The 20,791-nt window shown below is 40.8% G+C and overlaps 1 protein-coding gene across 8 annotated transcripts in view; it reads right to left on the reverse strand.

The window, feature by feature from the left end:
- The window catches only part of PATJ (PATJ crumbs cell polarity complex component), a 359,130-nt gene that overhangs the window by 68,174 nt on the left and 270,165 nt on the right, over positions 1–20,791 (reverse strand). For 5 of the 8 annotated variants that reach the window (XM_073789059.1, XM_073789054.1, XM_033865620.2 and 2 more), the window contains 2 exons: positions 6,091–6,165; positions 804–918 (listed from right to left, as the gene is read on the reverse strand). In XM_073789059.1, coding sequence (XP_073645160.1) covers positions 804–918; positions 6,091–6,165 — 190 coding nt within the window. The remainder of the gene's footprint in view (positions 1–803; positions 919–6,090; positions 6,166–20,791) is intronic. The other 3 variants (XM_033865626.2, XM_019942350.3, XM_033865632.2) reach the window with 1 other exon arrangement.

The following is a 20,791-nucleotide window of genomic DNA, read 5'->3' on the forward strand; positions in this document are numbered from 1 at the left end:
TGAAAACCATTTTTAGCTTGCAGACCATATAAAAACAGATGGTGGGCCAACTGTGACCCAGGGGTCATAGTCTGCTGACCACATCCATCAAGTATTTTAGTAAAAAATCTAGTGCTTTAGAATAATACCTGCTCATAAATTTTTTATGAGTTAATATTCATGAAAAAATATGTAAAATGCAGATACCATAAAGGTGTCAGGTCTGCTAAATTCATGCAGGGTTATGCTTTACCATTGGTGAGCATGTGTTTTAAATAGTCCTTCTTTTAAAACTGACTTACATTGCATAAAAGCAAAATGGAAATACTCATTATTCATTTTGAAGGTCTATTTTCAACCATTAGTCAGCATAATTCAATCCAGGAATTCAAAGAGAGAAAGTGATTATCAATTTCTTTAAGCACTGAAAATCAAGTCTTTAAATAGCTCACATCGACATACGCAAGGCTACAATTTGGTTCAATGTGATTTTTAAGAGACATTACTCATAAACTAAACACAATATTTTGGAGAGACTAGAGAATAATCTGCAAGACTCAGATTCAAGTAGCATTAACTGAGGGCCTTTTTTGTGCTACTACTTTTATATTCAATAAGTAATAGGCAATCCCACTAGTGGAGATGAGAAAAAATGATTTTGGAAGTAAAGTGACCTGCCCAAGTCCCAAAGCCCAGGAAGTAGAGCAGGGATGCCAGCCAGGCTTCCTGACTCTTGGTCCAGTGCTCTCTTCAGGACATCACAATCCCTTCTTTTTCTAAGGTTTGATGAGTGGATTCAATTCTGCTCAGAGAAAGACTCATACCATAGCCTGTGAAGTCTGCATCTGCTGAATGGTATGAAGATGGTGCTAACGGGATCTCTTGTGAACTGAAGGAGACTTTCGTTGAATATTTTTGCTGTTTCATTTGGCTGCCGGCCTACAAAAGAAAGGAAAATTAGACGAATGTCAGAGAGGAGAAAGGTAACAAGAGGAGAAGACTTTAAAATTGGTATATTGTTACCAAAACAATGGTGCACTCCAATAATGCCTCTTGAAAATTTGGAGTTGGAGAGGTGGCATGGGGAAGTTAGGATGATTTTTGTCCCATTCCCCATGCTTCCCTATTTAACTTTATATCTAAAATGCTTCGGTGAAGGATGGATCAAGGAAGGGAAGAAGGATAGAAGCTATCTTTGTGGTTTGTGTATGAAGCTGGGGCCAGGAAGCATTTTTACATGATGAAATCAGTGTGAAGTCTGTATATCTGTGCTGTGCTTAGTGAAAAACATCTGTGCTGCAGATGTTCTCAGCACATGACACTGCCCAACTTTCCTGGACATATTAACATAGTCAAAGATGCCTGAGGTAGGTTAATTGAGCATTAGGGTTAGGAAGAGACAACAAACCCAGGTACATCATTACACTTCAATTCACCTAAAAGAATGCTTATTCACCTTTGATTCCCAGTGCCTGGAACATAGTAGGGCCTCAATAAATGTTTGATGAATGAATGAATGAATGCAGAGAGAAAAACTGAAGACATGGAAACTCAGAGTAGGAAATAAATCTGTAATTCATTGAAGGTACAGAGACCTTTGCTGTGCAAGCTTTGGAAAATTAACTTGTAATTCTGAATTTTTGTTGATAATATCTCTAATGAATATTAGTATTAGAAAACTAAGAAAAACCAAAAGGACTCCATGCTTGCTTAACAGGCAGTTAAGAAATATAGGTAGTGACCTGGCCTGCCTTCTGGATCTGTAGTTAGCCAGGAAACCCATCCCCAGCTGGAAGATACAGATAAAGAAACCAAGACACAAACGTCAAGTGACATCTGAAATCATACAGCTAATTAGAGGAAGAAGTAGGACTAAAAGTCGGCATTTGAAGAATGTTGCAAGTTTAAAGTGTTTATCAAACAGTTGCTAGGTTATGATTCTACTGATGTTCTTTTTTTTTCTCTGCAGTTTTTCTATCACCATCATTTAATAATGACCGTTCACTTATTTAAAAAGACTTTTTTGAATATATATTTTCAGTGATTTTAAAAAGAAGAAAGTGAAACAATGACAAACTAGGGGTTACTACGAGAAAACTGAACAATGGAACCACCTAAATATCCAATTACTCTAAAGACCACACTTCCCAGCCTCCTTGAAGCCAGACATGACCACAGACTAGTCTATGATCAATGGTATGTAAACAAACATGAACTGTACAATTTTCAGGTCATTTTCTTAAGGAGAACAATCTTGCCTTCCCCTTCTTTAGACGAAATGTGGATGCAATGGTAATAACTGGAGCAGCAGTCTTAGACCAAAAAAATGGATGCTACAGTTTGAGGATGGTAGAGTAATCAAATAATGGTACAGTAATCAGATAAGAGGTGCTTGGGCCCGTGACACCATGGAGATACCATGTCATCCTCAAACTGATCACAGCCACACCGTTAGGTAAAAGAGAAACTTCTTGCAGCAACTGAACATAATCTTAACTCACAGTACTTATGTCACCTTTCCTTTGTATAATCTCAAGAAAGAAAATTGATAATAAAGCTAAACGCCAGCTACAGAGCTCTTTTATGAAAAATGGTGTGAATTTTAAAACAGAAAAGCACAAGAGACAGTCATCACTACATCATGACTTTTATTAACAGCAGAGAATGTTTGTTGCTCATCTTTATTTCCCAGTTCATGTAGCATCCATTTCATTGTGCATACTAGGTAGGTTTCTAACAGATATGGGTTGAAAAAATACGGGAGTAGTCCATAGAAACCAAGTGAAACAAACATGTTTAGAGGCAGACCACTTGTTGGTAGATGTGGTGATGGAGGAACATAGCTCCCACGACTCATCCATTGACATAAAACCAAACTACCAAGTATGAAAGATTAGAAAACTTGGATTTGTGGACTGTAACCTTTAAAAATTATGTAAAAAAATTTTTTTTAATTGGGTCATTTGTAAAGACGTGGATGGATCTAGAGACTATCATACTGAATGAAGTAAGTCAGAAAGAGAAAAACAAATGTCATATATTAACGCATATATGTGGAACCTAGAAAAATGGTACAGATGAACCAGTTTGCAGGGCAGAAATTGAGACACAGATGTAGAGAACAAACGTATGGACACCAAGGGGGGAAAGCGGCAGGGGTTGGGGGTGGTGATGTGATGAATTGGGCAATTGGGATTGACATGTATACACTGATGTGTATAAAATGGATAACTAATAAGAACCTGCTGTATAAAAAAAACATTAAATAAATATTAAAATAGATAACTAATAAGAACCTGCTGTATAAAAAAGTAAATAAAATAAAATTCAAAAAAAATTTTTTTTAAAAAGAAGACAGTTTGGATTTGCTGTTGAATTTTACTGTATTTGAACATCAGAGTTGGAGTGGACTTTATAAGTCATCCAGCCTAAGTAAACCAGGGGTTCTCAACCCTGTCTTCATAACAGAAACTGCTAGGGAGCCTTTAAAATTTATGAATGCTGGAACCCCCATTCTAGACCAAAGAAATTGGCACTAGGGGTGTGGAGCTCAGTCAAGTGTGTTTTTCTTTTGGGGGGGGGTGTTTGTTTTTTTAAGTTGAAACTTATTTTTTAGTTAAATCATGGATTCTTAACACAAGATAAATGGGTTTCTAAGAGATTTATAGAGGGAATTCCAGGAACTATAAAACCGCTGCGGTTGTATCAAAGTTATACTTACCAGTGTTTTTCTGGGGAAAGAGTCTACACTTCATCAGATCTTCATGGTAAGAAAAAAAAATCACTACTCAAAAGAAGACAGACTGAGTTTTCTATTACTAATTAGCTGTGTGATCACAGGCAAGCCACTCAACCTCCTAAATGTCCTCATCTGTAAACTGGTGGTGATACCTCTACTAATGTTTTTATGTCCTTTGATAACATATTAATAAATGATCAGCTAGCTTCTGACTGAAAACCTTCAGGGATGAAAAATTCCATTTCCACAAGGAATCTCATTCCTTTTGTCATAGCTCAAATGGTTGGGAAGTTGTTTATGATGAGCTGACACAGCTTCACTGCAGATGTTGCCCAATGATCTCCGGGTCATTTCTCTTCTGCAGCTATAGAAAAGGGTAATAATCACTTTCTGAAAGGAGAATGAGTTAGATATTTAAGTGCTCACTTTTCAGCAGGGAAAAGAAAGGCCAGAGAATGTTTGGATTCACCCCAGTTCTAAAATTCTATGGTTATAAAATTTTAGAGATGTTTGATATATGTCTTGAGATAAGTGGCAGTATGTAAAGTACTAGCACATTAATACTATTTGCAAATATATTACATAAAGTAAAAAAAAATATGGTTCTAAATTTTTAAAAATTGCTTACAACTTTCAGTTGAAGTGAATTGTTTTCAGTTGAACCTTATTTTTAAGGTTCTTTCTACACCTACTTGTTTTTATTTAGGTTTTTAGCATATAATTTTGGATACTTTACAAAGGCATTTTCTTTTTTTTTTTTAACATCTTTATTGGGGTATAATTGCTTTACAATGGTGTGTTAGTTTCTGCTTTATAACAAAGTGAATCAGTCATACATATACATATGTTCCCATATCTCTTCCCTCTTGCGTCTCCCTCCCTCCCACCCTCCCTATCCCACCCCTCCAGGCGGTCACAAAGCACCGAGCTGATATTCCTGTGCTATGCGACTACTTCCCACTAGCTATCTACCTTACGTTTGGTAGTGTATATATGTCCATGCCTCTCTCTCGCCTCATCACAGCTTACCCTTCCACCTCCCCATATCCTCAAGTCCATTCTCTAGTAGGTCTGTGTCTTTATTCCTGTCTTACCCCTAGGTTCTTCATGACATTTTTTTTCCTTAAATTCCATATATATGTGTTAGCATATGGTATTTGTCTTTCTCTTTCTGACTTACTTCACTCTGTATGACAGACTCTAGGTCTATCCACCTCATTACAAATAGCTCAATTTCATTTCTTTTTATGGCTGAGTAATATTCCATTGTATATATGTGCCACATCTTCGTTATCCATTCATCCGATGATGGACACTTAGGTTGCTTCCATCTCCGGGCTATTGTAAATAGAGCTGCAATGAACATTTTGGTACATGACTCTTTTTGAATTATGGTTTTCTCAGGGTATATGCCCAGTAGTGGGATTGCTGGGTCATATGGTAGTTCTATTTGTAGTTTTTTAAGGAACCTCCATACTGTTCTCCATAGTGGCTGTACCAATTCACATTCCCACAAGCAGTGCAGGAGTGTTCCCTTTTCTCCACACCCTCTCTAGCATTTATTGTTTCTAGATTTTTTGATGATGGCCACTCTGACTGGTGTGAGATGATATCTCATTGTGGTTTTGATTTGCATTTCTCTAATGATTAATGATGTTGAGAATTCTTTCATGTGTCTGTTGGCAGTCTGTATATCTTCTTTGGAGAAATGTCTATTTAGGTCTTCTGCCCATTTTTGGATTGGGTTGTTTGTTTTTTTGTTATTGAGCTGCATGAGCTGCTTGTAAATTTTGGAAATTAATTACAAAGGCATTTTCTTTGGCAATGTTTGAAATATATATTTCCTGTAAGCTCTAGTAATCTATAGTTCCTTAAACATAAAAATAGTTAATATAGTAATAATATAAATTTTAGCAGCACAAAAAAAGTTCAACGGCAAAAATAGGACAAAAATTTGACAGATAGAAATTTATAGTTTTTTAAGAAGAAAAACTATATAAATACAAGGAACACTTGTTATTGCATTTATAATTCTATAAAACTACAAACTCTCCTTCTTAAAATTTTTATTCATGACATTATGTAAGGCATGGGGCTCTCAGAATTTAGGTGCAAGTGTGTTTTCAGAGATGCCTCACTTTTAAACACCTGCTTAGGGTGTTGGTACAGGAAGACATACAAAGGATATTTCCACACATCCTGCACAGGATCGGTGATACAGTTGTGGGTTGACTTCAGGTTGAAAGACATACCTTAACTTCCTGCCAAGTAATAAAGGATCAGAATTCATTGCAACCATCTCCTTTTTTTCTGAAACCCATTTATAACACACACCATCCGAGTAGAGCAAACATAAAGGGTCAGTTACATACGCTGTCAGTTGGACATTCCAGTGCCTTCTGCTGACCTGCCACCACACCTTGACCAACCACTTGGGAGATGTCTTCCTAAAATGTAAAAGATACAGCCAGTTATCGGTATTACAACTGTAGGCTCAACTGTACTCTCCAAATTCAGCAGTCAAGCACCATTTAATGGGGCTTGAAGCTACTACATAAATGACCAACACAGCAGGCAGGAGAGTTCTATTCATCCACCTGGACTAACTCTCAGAAATGAACACAGGCTTGTCATTTCCAAATGCTTTTTTGCCCTTTCAGGTCTGTCAGGCTTTAAGCCTATCAGATATCTTTTGATGGTCATTTCAGCCAGAGTTTTTTCTTCTTGAACCCTTTCAGGGTTCAAGTCCTGATATTAGAATTTCTTTCCCCTTAAAATATCCAATTAGAGGCAAAAATGTACACTCACTAAAGACACTGGGAGATAAAAGTTAGGCTGAACTCCATGGAGAAGTGCAGACTTCAGACTTAGGAGAGACGCAAACTATCAAAACACATGTGAAACTGATGCATAGTTAAAGGACAGTTAGTTGAAATAAATGATGACAGTGATAAATTGACCAGAACGCTTGTCTGCCTTCCACCATATCCCATCCTTTTTTACAGGCAATTTACAGGGGAAATTATTATATGATGGTTTACTCTAAGGCATGAACTCATGCATTTTACTTGGACAAGGCAGGGAACACAGAGAGAGACTGATCTGGATAGGAGAAAGGATGGGTTTACTTGGCCATTGGTAAATGTCTGAGAGACACCCAGGCAGAGGGTCTAGTACACAGTTGGCAGATAGGTAATCTATCTCAAGGTGAGAGGAAAGGTGTGACTTGTATAGTAGAGTGTTAGGAGTTTGTGACCCTAGCTCCTCAACTTAAAAGCTCTGAAATCCTGAGCAGGTTATCTGACCTTTCCAAGCCTGAGTTTCTTCGTATATAAAATGGGAAAAAAATAAGAGCAGTTATACACTAGGGATGTTGAAAGGATTAAGTGGAGCAATACATGAAAAGCACTAAGCATGGTACCTGGCAAATAGCAGGTATTTAATAAAGATGCTAATGATGATAGATGAAATCAACCTATGATAAACCTACGTTCCTAACTCTGCTATAGGGTTGGTGAAAACAATTACCTGCACAGGACACTTTCTCCTTTGGGGAACACTGGTGTACTATTTGACACCACCACTCCCACCCCCACCCTGGTTTCGTTTCTGGGCATATTGATATACTCTTTTTTTTTTGGCTGCATTGGGTCTTTGCTACTGCACGCGGGCTTTTCTGTAGTTGCAGCGAGCAGGGGCTACTCTTCGTTGCGGTGCGCGGGCTTCAGTAGTTGTGGCGCACGGGCTTAGTTGCTCCGTGGCATGTGGGATCTTCCCGGACCAGGGCTCGAACTCGTGTCCCCTGCATTGACAGGCAGATTCTTAACCACTGCTCCACCAGGGAAGCCCTGATATACTCTTTCTTCAACAGGCTCCCATCAGATTTGCAACAATACAATAGATAATGATCAGACTATGCCCAGCCATTCATTATTACTAGATTAGGTTATAATTTCATTTTTGTCTCCTCAATTCCCTATTAGTTTCTAACCTGAGAGATTTAACCCCACCACGTAATGTCCTGAGACTACAGCCTAGGATCCCTGGATGACTGTTAGTACCCCTAGCTGCTTACTTGTAACATTTTTTAGGACCAGAACTATCTCTCATTTAGATTCTCTCTTATTTCCCCCATATGGAAGGAAGATCCTAGAACTCCTCTCCCTCATTCCTAGCTTTTTCTTTTTCTTTTTTTTAACTTTGCTCCTAAACAGATTATGTGACATAAAAAGAATTTTAAAATTACCTCTTCCCTTAATTCTTCCCTGAGCCCCTGGGTGGTGCCCCTTCACAGCATGACCAATTTATTTTATCGCTATTTTTTGTAACATTATATATATTTAAAAATCTTATGTGTTTGTCTCTCATATACTAATATCATTGATTTTGTCTTATTTGTTTCTTAAACATATGGCAGAATAGAATATAAGCTTGATAAAGGGCTAGTGCTAAATGAATCAAAGTTCGGGAACTTAAATCTTAAATGCACCTGGATGGATTTCAGAGCCAGCCATGAAAGGAAGGGCACACAGTGAAGGTGACCCTGTGGCCTCTATTTTAAAGGATCACAGCTGAAAACAGAGAAGAAAGACATGGGAAAGTCAGTAAATGGTGCTCATGGGAATTTTCAGAATAAGCTCTAAACTACCTTATAAACGGAAACCACTGGTGTTGTTCCCTCTAGTGTGGATCAAATGGCCTTAGGAAGAGCAAAAAGTGCCTCTATTTGAAAATGATACTGCAGAGGTCTGCAATTCTACCTTTGTTTAAACCAGATTAACCAGCAATGTGACAGAAGAGCTGACTTCCCCAGCTAAACACTTTAAAACCCAATTTGCATATGACACAGGGTACTACTAATTGTAGAATTTGTCCTCATCATTTGCACTTGTAAATGAAAAGAAAGAGCACTGGAATAGCAGCGAGAAAAATCTGGGTTCAGATTGGTTCCACTACTTACTAGCAGCAGTAGTGCTTAGAAACCTTCATTTCTCCCAACAGTGAGAACGCAGTAACCGCTACCTGAATGAAGCGTTGCCATCAAAGTTGAGTTCAACATACGCTTGCTGAGCACCTGCTCTGTGCTGTGAGAAAAGACTAATGGAGCCTTGCACTTATGACATGTACATATCTGGTGAGACAGAAACTAGAGAAATAATTATGGAAATATTGAACTACAACTGAATGATATATGTGTGAAGGTATGTGGCAGAGAGCAGGTGCCCAAGAGGTATTAATTTCCTTCCCTTTCTCTTATCTTGTCCTCAAAAATGTGGAAGGATGAAATCAGAGCTCTGAAAAGCATCTGGCCCACCACAATGTCCCATCTCTTATACTGATTACCCTTAAACCTCTGGTCCAAGGGACGGAGCCAGTACATGATGGTGATAAAACAATCGCTAGAACTTACGGAGCATGGTTGCCAGTTACCAAGCCAGGTAGGTTACACTTTTTTTTTTCCAATTTTCTGGGGATTTTTTTAAAAATTTATTTATTTTTGGCTGCGTTGGATCTTCATTGCTGCATGCGGGCTTTCTCTAGTTGCAGCGAGCGGGCTCTACTCTTCGTTGCGGTGCGCAGTCTTCTCATTGCGGTGGCTTCTCTTGTTGCGGAGCATGGGCTCTAGACGCGCGGGCTTCAGTAGTTGTGGCACATGGGCTTAGTTGCTCCGCGGCATGTGGGGCCTTCCCAGACCAGGGCTCGAACCCATATCCCCTGCATTGGCAGGCAGATTCCAAACCACTGCACCACCAGGGAAGCCCAGGTTACATATTTTAGATATCGATGTACACTACAGACCTATGTGTTAGGTACTTCTATCATTCTCATTTTAGAGTTGAAGTAACGGAGGTACAGAGAATCCAAAGTATATGCCAGGGCGCTTCTCTGGTGGCGCAGTGGTTAAGAATCCACCTGCCAATGCAGGGGACATGGGTTTGAGCCCTGGTCCGGGAAGATCCCACATGCCATGGAGCAACTAAGCCCGTACACCACACTACTGAGCCTGAACTCTAGAGCCCGTGAGCCACAAGTACTGAGCCCATGTGCCACAAGTATTGAGCCTGTGTGCCACAACTACTGAAGCCCATGTGCCTAGAGCCCATGCTCCCAACAAGAGAAGCCACCACAATGAGAAGCCTGCGCACCGCAATGAAGAGTAGCCCCCGCTCGCCTCAACTAGAGAAAGCCCACACGCAGCAACGAAGACCCAACACGGCCAAAAGTAAAAATAAATAAAATTAAAATAAAATTTAAAAAAAAACCAAAACAAAGTATATGCCAGGCCAGAACTTAACACAGACACATCTTGTTCCAAAGTCCCTGCCCTTAACCGAGGGGTAAACCACAGGGGCAGGGAAAGGCTCACTTCCTCCCAACAATTCATACAAGATTCCCAGGAGTTGGCCTCAACATAATGATTCCATTTTTAGATTCAACAAGTCGGAACAAGGCATGCCTGCTTATTTCGAGCCTGGGCAGGAAAAACAAAATTCATGGCACTTGACACTGCAGTGACCTTGGGTGAGTCACTTTCCTTCGTGTTTACAATTAAATTTAGAACTTACTAATCTCTCAGCTATTGCTCCAAGGGAGCTCTTAGTGCCTTCAAAGATGAGGTTCTGGGACAGTTTAAGGTATTGACTTTGCACAGGGGACCTCTAAATTAGAAGACTGAGGAAGGAGTGTGGAAAGATCTTCTCATTTCATGAAACATACTGATATGACACATTCTGTGTGCATTATGTTATAATCCTCAGCGCAGCACTATGAGCCGCTGAAAGAAAATGCTTGGTGGGCCAGGCAAATTACTCTGATCAAGAGAAGGAGATTCAGAGGGCTGGACATAAAAGGCAACACTGGGAATGTTCTTTATAATAGATAATAATGGATTGATATCCAGCTTACAATCACCAAAGCTGGCTGACTTCTGTCCCAAGGCTGGGTACTCAACATGTCTCTGTGTCTGGCCACGGTAACTGGTCCAAGTGTGGACACCCGAACCGCACAAGAACATCCTATAGATTTTCCAAAGTGGACCCAAGGGCAGAGAGCCAGCCCCTTTCTGGCAGAGAGGCTTAGGAGCCATGGACAGCCATGCTCATACCGTGCTGAGGAAACCAGTGTGAAGTAGAAGAGAGTCAGAGAAATGTGCAGAGTCGCCTCTGCCAGCACCAGGTCTCTGGTTCCGACTGTCCCTTCCTGCAATTACGTAAGAAGAACCTGTGGCCTATCAGTGAATTTCCCCTTCTGTCTATAAGATCAAGTTGAGGTTTTATCGCTTGCCACCAAGAGACTTCTAATTAAAATGAGGTGGAGCCCAGAAACGATCAGAACAACAAACTCACTGGAGTTGAGTCTGTAAATAGAGATGAAGTGAACTGAGTACAAGACAACAAACTAAAGAAAGCTGCTCAGCCTAAGAGTAGTCAAAGGACAACTTTTGCCTAGATCAGTCCCACCCTAATTCTTTTTTTTTTTGTGTGGTACGCGGGCCTCTCACTGCTGTGGCCTCTCCCATTGCAGGCTCAGCGGCCTTGGCTCACGGGCCCAGCCGCTCCGCGGCATGTGGGATCCTCCCGGACCGGGGCACGAACCCGTGTCCCCTGCATCGGCAGGCGGACTCTCAACCACTGCGCCACCAGGGAAGCCCCCACCCTAATTCTTACCCACTCATCTACCCACCTGGATCAGGTGAAATCACATTAGCAAAAGCTCCCACAGCATCTTTACTTTCCCTTCAACAGTACTCATCAACACTAAGTCATTTATTTAAAGTCAGATTCAAATCCAGGCTGTGACACTTATTAGTTGAGCGTCTCTGTGCCTCAGTTTCCTAATCCATAAAATGAGGATAATAATAGGCTTGATCTCATATAAAATATGAATTAATACACTTAGAATGATGCCTTTTGGAGCACATAGTAAATGCAGTGACAGAGTTAGCTGCCATTATTCTCAGCAGTTCTGGAAGCTTTCTGAAGGGAAGACTTATGTGTCATGCTCACTGTGGCTTGCACAGTGCTGGGGATATAACAGGCCTTCAATATAAACTCACTTATTTTCTGCTTTCTTTGAAAGATAAGATAATCAACATAGGTTTTAGGTTATATGATCTTAAAATTATGTCAGCAAATAAGCCCTTCCCAGAGAAGTGAAAACTTTACAGATGCAAAGAACATCGTAACATTTCTGAGAAGCTCTGGGATTCAGATCATGGGGCACCAAACATAGGTAAGAAAGTATGAGTTCAGGGCTCTGAGCTGTCACAACTAAGGGCTTCTCTGGGCCCATCCTGCTTGCTGAATAATTATAAGATTACTTTCTCAAGTTAGAACTATCTGGTAAGCAACAGCTTCCTTCTAGGCAAGATGAAATTCCAAGTTGAATAACAAGTCTCCACGGCAGGCCATTAAATTGGTTGGGAGTGAAAGAAAGCTAGCAGGCGTCCAAGATGTGAATTTGTATTAAAAATGTGTACCTGTATTTCTGCTGTCTTTGAGTTCATGAGGTTACTTTACTGGCTACCCTCACATCTCTATATTATCTTCATTATGATGCAGAGGGGAAGAGAATGGAAGGAAAAGCCAAAAGCTTTTCTCTCGTGACTTCTGTGAAGGAAGTAGACTTGACTGTAGATCTACTGTCTTTTTTTATGACTGGGAAAGGGAAATTTATCATGTAGGCAAATCTCAAGTGATTTTCAGAAATACAAGACATAAAGTACAATGAGCTGTGAAAAATGGCACATATTTCAATGTAATTGAACTCTGCCATTGGCAATGTGCATACTGTCACAAAAGAGAGGCCAGCGCTGACTCAGATACATTCTTCCGTAGGGAACGCCTACACTCCTGCTATAGATGCTATTTTCATATTGGATCTGAAATAGAAAATAATATTCACACAGTGGCATCGGCTTCCGTAGCTGAACCAGAAATCCTACAGTTCTTGATGGACAGCAAACTGGGGATAAAAATGGATTTTAAGCACACAGTTCAGGACCTTGTTTTAAAAATGAGCAGGAGGGCTTCCCTGGTGGCGCAGTGATTGAGAGTCTGCCTGCCGATGCAGGGCACACGGGTTCGTGCCCCGGTCCGGGAAGATCCCACGTGCCGCGGAGCGGCTGGGCCCGTGAGCCATGGCCGCTGAGCCTGCGCGTCCGGAGCCTGTGCTCCGCAACGGGAGAGGCCACAGCAGTGAGAGGCCTGCGTACCGAAAAAATAAATAAAAAAAAAAAGAGCAGGATATTACACCTGAGAATTCCAGCCTGGATGTAAGACTTAACAAGAAGCCTATAATCATCAGAAACACATTTTAAACTATTTTTTTCCCCAAACTTGGATCCCAGCACTTTAAAAACACTTAGGAATAATTTTTAATCAAGCACAGCAGTCAAAATTGATAAACTGAACCTGTATCAGAAGTCATGTGGTATATTATTCCTTTAAAATTCTACACTGAACTCATTATCTTCTCCCATAGATGTTTTTTTTTCTCTCTCTTTTTTTAAATTAGTGACAGTATCAGCCTCCCAGTTAACAGGTTTAAAATCACAGCCAGGGACTTCCCTGGTGGCGCATTGGTTAAGAATCCACCTGCCAATGCAGGGGACATGTGTTTGAGCCCTGGTCTGGGAAGATCCCACATGCTGTGGAGCAATTAAACCCGTGTGTCACAACTACTGAGCCCGCGTGCTGCAACTACCGAAGCCTGCTCACCTAGAGTCCATGCTCCGCAACAAGAGAAGTCACCGCAATGAGCAGCCCTCGCATGACAACAAAGAATAGCCCCCGCTCGCCGCAACTAGAGAAAACCCACACGCAGCAACAAAGACCCAACACAGCCAAAAATAAATAAATTACTTAATAAATAAATAAATAAAACCACAGCCAGCCTTTATTAATCTCTGTCTTTGCCTGCTTTCATCTAATCATTTCCAAAGTACTCCTGATTCCAGGATCACAACATGAAGCAAAATAGATTTTTCTTAGACTTTGGGATTTCAAAGACCAGAAATTTTTCAAAAGGACTTTGAGGTTATAGAGTTACCTTTTTTTTTTGGCCAGGTAATTGAGAGCAAGGGAATATTAGGTTGGAGTATATGAATTTGCTAATTTATGAGTCAAGAAATGGTCAAATATCAGTGATTTAAGAGGGGTCAACCTATTAGAGTCCTCTCCCCACAACTATCACCATATATTACCACCACAATGTCATGTAGGAAGAGCCATTTTAACACTAAAAAGTTAGGTAGGACACACTCTTAAAGGACAGTCTTTTAAATTGAATAAACTTAGCTTTATGAAGAACTCTCCACATGGTTATTATTTTTCATATTTCCCACTGACCAGTGAGAACCGTCACAGATCCACATGGGTCTAATTAATAACTCTTTAGTATTATCTGGACAAAGAAGAAAGCTTGGACTTTGGTGTCTGACAGTGGTCATGTCCTGGTTTTTCTACTTATAGGTTACAAGCTCTATGACAAATTAGACTTCCTAAACTTCAGCTTCTTTATGGGTTAATACCAAATACCTCTTGGAGAGGCAGTCTGGCACGAGTCAGGCATGTAAGGTTATGAGTCAAACATAAGGTTTTGAATCCTTACTGTGGCACTTACTGCCCCTAAGCCTTTGAGCAAGTGCATCAACTGGAATACTCAGGTCCCTCATCTGCCAAATGGAGGGAATAATGCTCCACGATGGGGAGGATGGAGATAATACACTGTGTTCAGTTCCTAACAAATGATAAGTGCTCAATAAATGGTGGATGGTATTATTATTACTATTATTACTACTACTGTTTTTGTTGGGATAAATAAGATAATCTTTTAAAGTGCCTACTACAGGAACAGGTACCTAATAAGTAGTCATTAAATAACGGTTTCAGGCTTCCCTGGTGGCTCAGTGGTTGAGAGTCCGCCTGCCGATGCAGGGGATGTGGCTTCGTGCCCCGGTCCGGGAAGATCCCACGTGCCGCGGAGCGGCTGGGCCCGTGAGCCATGGCCGCTGAGCCTGCGCGTCCGGAGCCTGTGCTCCGCAACGGGAGAGGCCACAACAGTGAGAGCACCACGTACCGCAAAAAAATAAATAAATAAATAAAATAAAATAAATAAATAACAGTTTCCTCTCTTCCAGAGACACCTAAAACTCAGTAGACAAGAAGGAACAAATCATCTTTCCCCACAAATCTGCTTTTCCTCCTGTTTTTTTTTTTTTTGTTTGTTTTTTGTTTTGTTTTGGCCACTCCAAGTGGCTTGCGGGATCTCAGTTCCCTGGCCAGGGACTGAACCCGGGTCTGCAGCAGTGAAAGCGCCAAGTCCTAACCATTGGACCACTGGGGAATTCCCTTCCTCCTCATTATTTTATCAGTGAATGGCATCAACCAACCAGGCAGTCAGCCAGCTACCCACGATGTAATCCGAGAATCCTTGCCTCACCCTGCCTCTTCTTCAACTTTGACATTCACACAATCATCAAGTCTACCAATTCTAACTCCTGTATCTATTGAAAATCTGCACTCACTGACAGACCCCCTAGTTTAGGTCACTGTCAACTTTCATCTCATTTCCTCTAGCAGCTTTTTAAACTCCCTGCCTTCAGTTTTGACATCTGGTAGCAGATTCTTCACAGGGAGCTCAAAAGGATTTATCAACAAGCTAATCTCATCATTATAATCCCCCTTTCAAAACCATTCCAAAGGCTTCTGTTGGTATAAAGACCTTTCTCCTGGTCCACAAGGCCCTCCACCACCCAGTTCCTGTCTACTGCTCGGCTTTCACCTTCTGCCAGGCCCACCTGCATGGCCACAGCTAGTAGACCTGGGATGCAGCCTCAGGTACTCACAGGTGATGGGGATGATGTAGGTACTCAAGTACTTACAGGTGACGGGGAAGCAGGCATTCTCTAAGCAGGGGTTAGAGAATGGTGGAAAGGTAGGGACTGAAATAAACTATAAGTACATAATTGATGAAAGGGGCAGCTTGGAATGCTGGTCTGTTTTCAGTAGGAAATAGAAACCAGGATTTTTAATGTAAAAATCTCCTGACAACCAGTTTGTAACCTTTGCATTAGACCTAATGTGGTGAACTCCTAGATGAAAGATGTCTTATTTATCTTTACATTCCTAGAGCTTGATACATCACAAGTTCTCGGGAAATGTGTACTGAATAACGAGAGTTCTAGCACACGCTGATTTTATATAGACAAAATCTGGTGTTAACAATAGCTACAGTTACTGAGCCCTTACTGCATTCCAAGCACTATTAAGAGTTTCACGTGCAAAATCACACTTCATCTTCACAGAAAATAGGAGGGTCTCCTCCTCCCCCATTTTTGGGTGGAGAAATGAAGGCAGACAGGATAAGTCACTTTCTAGGTCGGAGCTAGTGACGGCAGGGGGGATGTTTATGTCCATTCAGATATCAGAGCCCACGATTTATATCTGACAACCTTTTTCATCTGAGAAAGCAAGTACTATCAGACCATTTGGAGATACAGGTATTATTTGTAACACTTAACACTGATTTTTCAGTAAGTACGTTTGAAAACTTTATGTGGATCAAGTGTATGAAGGGAAAGAGTAAAAAGTGTTCCTAAAATGTTGCTATTCTGGCTGGTGGGGACTCAAATGGTAAAACGCACTGTCAGCTGCCGCGTGAATTTCCATGTCACAGCCCGTTTAAGTTAATGATAGTTAATTCAGAAACAATTCATGCTTCCCCAGGCATCTTGCTACCCTGTAAATTCTAAAATCTCCACAAAGAAACTACAGGTTGAATGCCACCTCGAGCTGACTGGAATACTCTCATTTTTCTATTGTTGCCCTAAGGGTCAGAAATTACGTTTCATAATGAAAGACAACAGTAAAGACAAACACGGCAGACCGTGTGAAAAAACCTAAACATTTTGAAAAGTCTAAATGTTCTTGAGGCTGCTGCACACGAAGTAGGTCTGTAATGACAGGGATCACTCGATACACAGACTGCATGCACTGTTGCTAAGCAGTGTCATAGAGTGGGGCTAGAATGACGGGCACATCTGCTGGGGGCATTTCCTAGCAAGGTTACCTTGGGCTGCTGGCCAAGCCTTGGGATGATGCTTGTTCTCAAGACCCAGATGGTGTAACAACTGCCATTTTAATAGCTCCACACCTGCGTTCAGAGGAAAGCTTTAAAGCACGTGTCCAGCAGAAGGTTTGCATACTGGGAGCAAGAAAGGTAAATTCTCTGACTGGCAACTGTCTGTGGAACTTACCAGGTAAACGCATATATTACCTTGCTGTTTATTTTATTATAATTTTTGCAAAGACAGAATATGAGAATATATCCTGCCACCGCCATCTCTTGCAGACTGCTGTTGCCTCTGCCGCAGTAAACTCCCAGGGAGCCCATCAGTATCCACTCTGGCCCCTGTCCAACCTGATCGCTACATTACAGCTACAGTTTAGAGTCACCTCCGAAAGCCCTCCATGGCTTCCCACTACCGTTAGCATAGAGTCCATCTCATCAGCGTGGCCTGGCCCCTGTCAACCACTCCAGTTTAGTTCCCATCTCACCAGTTCTGGCGACCGTGAACATTCAGAATTTCAGTTCCCCAAACTCCCGGAGGCTCTAAGGTTGCCCAGCTCCCTCCTTTGTTTCTTCTTTGCCCCACTGCCTGGTAGCGCCAGCTTCTTCAGATCTCAGTTCAGTTTTCACTGGGAGAGCCCTCCCTGATAAGGTCAAAGCCCCCTATTCTGTGCTCTCTTAGCACCAAGCGCCTCTAGTTCTTAGCTTTTATCAAAGTTGAGATTTCAAGCTATATGTAACATTACACGATGTCACTCTCCCATGAAGACTGTAAGCAACACAAGAAGAGAGACTATGTCTGTTTACCTTTGGTAGCATCTTCCCAGGAACTAGCACAGAGTGTAGCAACAGGCTGAACACAGGAATTTATAAGGTAAAGTCAAGCTTTAATTGTGATGGACAAAGAAGTGGGGCTTTTTTTCTTGAGTGCAGATTATATTAAACACTTGCAAAAAGATTCCAAAATGTGGAGAGACTACATTAAAAGTTCCTCGCATAGGATCATATTATAGTTCTTTAACAGAATCACAGAATTTCCAGTGTAGAGGTTACCTAGAATCAAATTTCTGATTTGGTTTCAGTTTGTGGATTGTCTATATTCTGTCTTCCCCTCTTTCTTCTTCCTCCTGTAATTTTTTAAAACATCTTTACTGAGATATAATTAACATATCATAACATCCATCCATCTAAAGTGTACAATACAATGGTTTTACCATTCAGAATTATACAAGTGTCATCACAATTGAAGTTTAGAGCATTTCATAATCTCTGAAAGAAAGCTTGTACCCATTAGGGTCACTTTCTATCCCCCAGTCATAGGCAACCACTAATTTACTTTCTGTCTCTATAGATTTTGGTTCTGTTTTTTTTTTGGGGGGGGGTAACATCTGGCTTTTTATTGATTCAATCAATTGGGAATTTAGTAGCAAGTTAATGGCAAGCACTTACAAAATCTGTTTTTCTACTTTTAAAATAAGCTGTCTTAAACAATCTACAGCAACCTAAAATCACAAGAACACACGTGAGTGGCTGAAGCACTTCTGCTGTTAAGTCTGTGGCAAGCTTATTAGTAATTTCCTAACAAGTCTTCTAGTGCAAAGTGCACATAATCATTTGGAACCTCCATTACCATATTTGGCTCTCAGTTTCCCCTATAAATAATGGTGCTTAAATGTAAGAATTTGAAGTAAAACTGGGCAAGTGTGCCCATATTAACAGAATTACCGTATGACCCAGCAGTTTTACTCCTAGGTACATACCCAAGAGAAATGAAAATACACAAGAAATGAAAACTTGTGCACAACTGTTTACAGCAGCATTATTAATAATAGCCCTATTAATAGGAGTGAAGCCATGCTGCAGATTTTGATTCTTATAGCATCATGTATCGGTACTTCTTTATCTTTCATTGCTAAATAATATTCTACTGTATGGATAGACCATATTTTATTTATTCATTCATCCATTGGTGGACATTTAGGTTGTTTCCATTTGGGGCCTATTATTAATAATGCTTCTGTAAACAATTGTTTACAAGTTTTTGTGTGATGTGTATTTTCACTTCTCTTGGGTATATACCTAGGAGTAAAACTGCTAGGTCATATGGTAATTCTGTTAATATTTTGAGGAACTGCAAACTGTTTTCCAAACTGGCTGTAGCAGCAATGTATGAGAGTTCCAATCTCTCCATATCCTTGTCAGCACTTACATTATCTGTGTATTTGATTATAATCTCCTAGCAGGTATGAAGTGGTACCTCATTGTGGTTTTGATGTGCATTTCTCTAATGGTTAATGAGGTTGACCATCTTTTTATGTGCTTATTGGCCATTTGTATGGAGAAATGCCTGTTCAGATCCCTACCCATCTTTTAATTGAGTTATTTGTCCTTTTATTATTTTGTTGTAAGCTAGTAGCTCTGAAATTATTTTACTGGCTATTAGTATCTATAACAACATGGAGGAGGAGACAGACAAGAACCAAAGAAAACATAAATTGGTTTTACATCAAGGCAGAAAACTATAGAATCAGACAAGGTTAGAGATCCAAAGGTGGTAGCAAGAACAGAGGTTAGATATTTATAAGAACAACACAGGGGCTTCCCTGGTGGCGCAGTGGTTGAGAGTCCGCCTGCCAATGCAGGGGACACGGGTTCGTGCCCCGGTCCGGGAAGATCCCACATGCCACGGAGCGGCTGGGCCCGTGGGCCATGGCCGCTGAGCCTGCGTGTCCGGAGCCTGTGCTCCGCAACAGGAGAGGCCACAACAGTGAGAGGCCCGCGTACCGGGAAAAAAAAAAAAAAAAAAAGGAACAACACAGTACTATCTCTTCCTTTCCTTCTCTTGCTCCTTCCTCCTCACCTAAATACTGAGCTTCTAAAGACAGCAAGCTGATGTGAACACCTGTCCTTGAACATCTCAAGCCCTTTAAGAAGTGCTAATAGTTTTGCTCATCACTGAATCCCCTGTACATAACGTTGTCTGACATGCAAGAGATACTCAATTAATATCTGTTGTTTGAACAAATAGATCACACGGTGATACTTCTGATATTCCAAGAAAGGCTGTCTATGTGAACTGCACAATGAAGAGAAGATGGGGTTTAGAGGCAAAGAGAACTGGGTTTGAGTCCCAGCCATAGCACCCACCAGCTGTGAGACCTTAGGAACAGACTTGACATCTCTTAGCCTCAGTACCTTACCAGTAAAGTAGGGCTAAAAACATGTGCATCATTGGGTTAAATAAGACAACCAGTATGAAAATGCCTGGCACAGCTTAGCTTCTTGAAATGTTTTAGTTTCCTTCATTTTATGAAACATCGGTTTGGAGGTCTATATCACTTCATTTACCAATGTGAAAGGTAAATTTCAGTATCTACCTGTTTCTATGTTATAATTTTCTATATTGGAGTTCAAGGTTTAGGGAATGAAAATCACAAAGTTCAGATCCCAGTGTAACTCTCTTGCTGTCCCTTGACTTCAGTTTTGTTCTATATCTGTATCTCTCCGAGAAGCAGTACTGCATAGTGGTTTAGAGCGCAGCCTCCAGCCTCACAGTGCATGGACCTGGATCCTGGCTTCACCAGGTGATTAGTTAGGCAACTTACTTAACATTTCAGTATCTCAGTTTCCTCATCTCTTAAATGGAGATAATACTAGTACTAACTTCATAGGATTGTTATGTGAATGATGTTAGAATAATGCCTGGCACACAGGCATTCAATAGATGCTACCTATTATCAGCAGTTGCATTTTGGGGTTTGAAAAAATTCACTTCAGTTTTCCAAGTCACACGTAATGCTTCACTCAGAACAGCTAATCCTCATCTGGCTGACGCCTAATGCTTTAATCAGCATAACATCATCATCATCATCATTAACAACAACTCCCCCTTACACAGTCATTCCGAGCACTCTGGCATGGTTCTACCTAGTACTTTATAGTTATTAACTCCTTTCTCTCACAATAACCTTGTGTTTCTTTCTCCCATTTTATAGGTGCAAA

The sequence above is a fragment of the Tursiops truncatus genome, chromosome 1 (assembly GCF_011762595.2).
Source record: "Tursiops truncatus isolate mTurTru1 chromosome 1, mTurTru1.mat.Y, whole genome shotgun sequence".
In the NCBI taxonomy this organism is placed as follows: Eukaryota; Metazoa; Chordata; class Mammalia; order Artiodactyla; family Delphinidae; genus Tursiops; species Tursiops truncatus.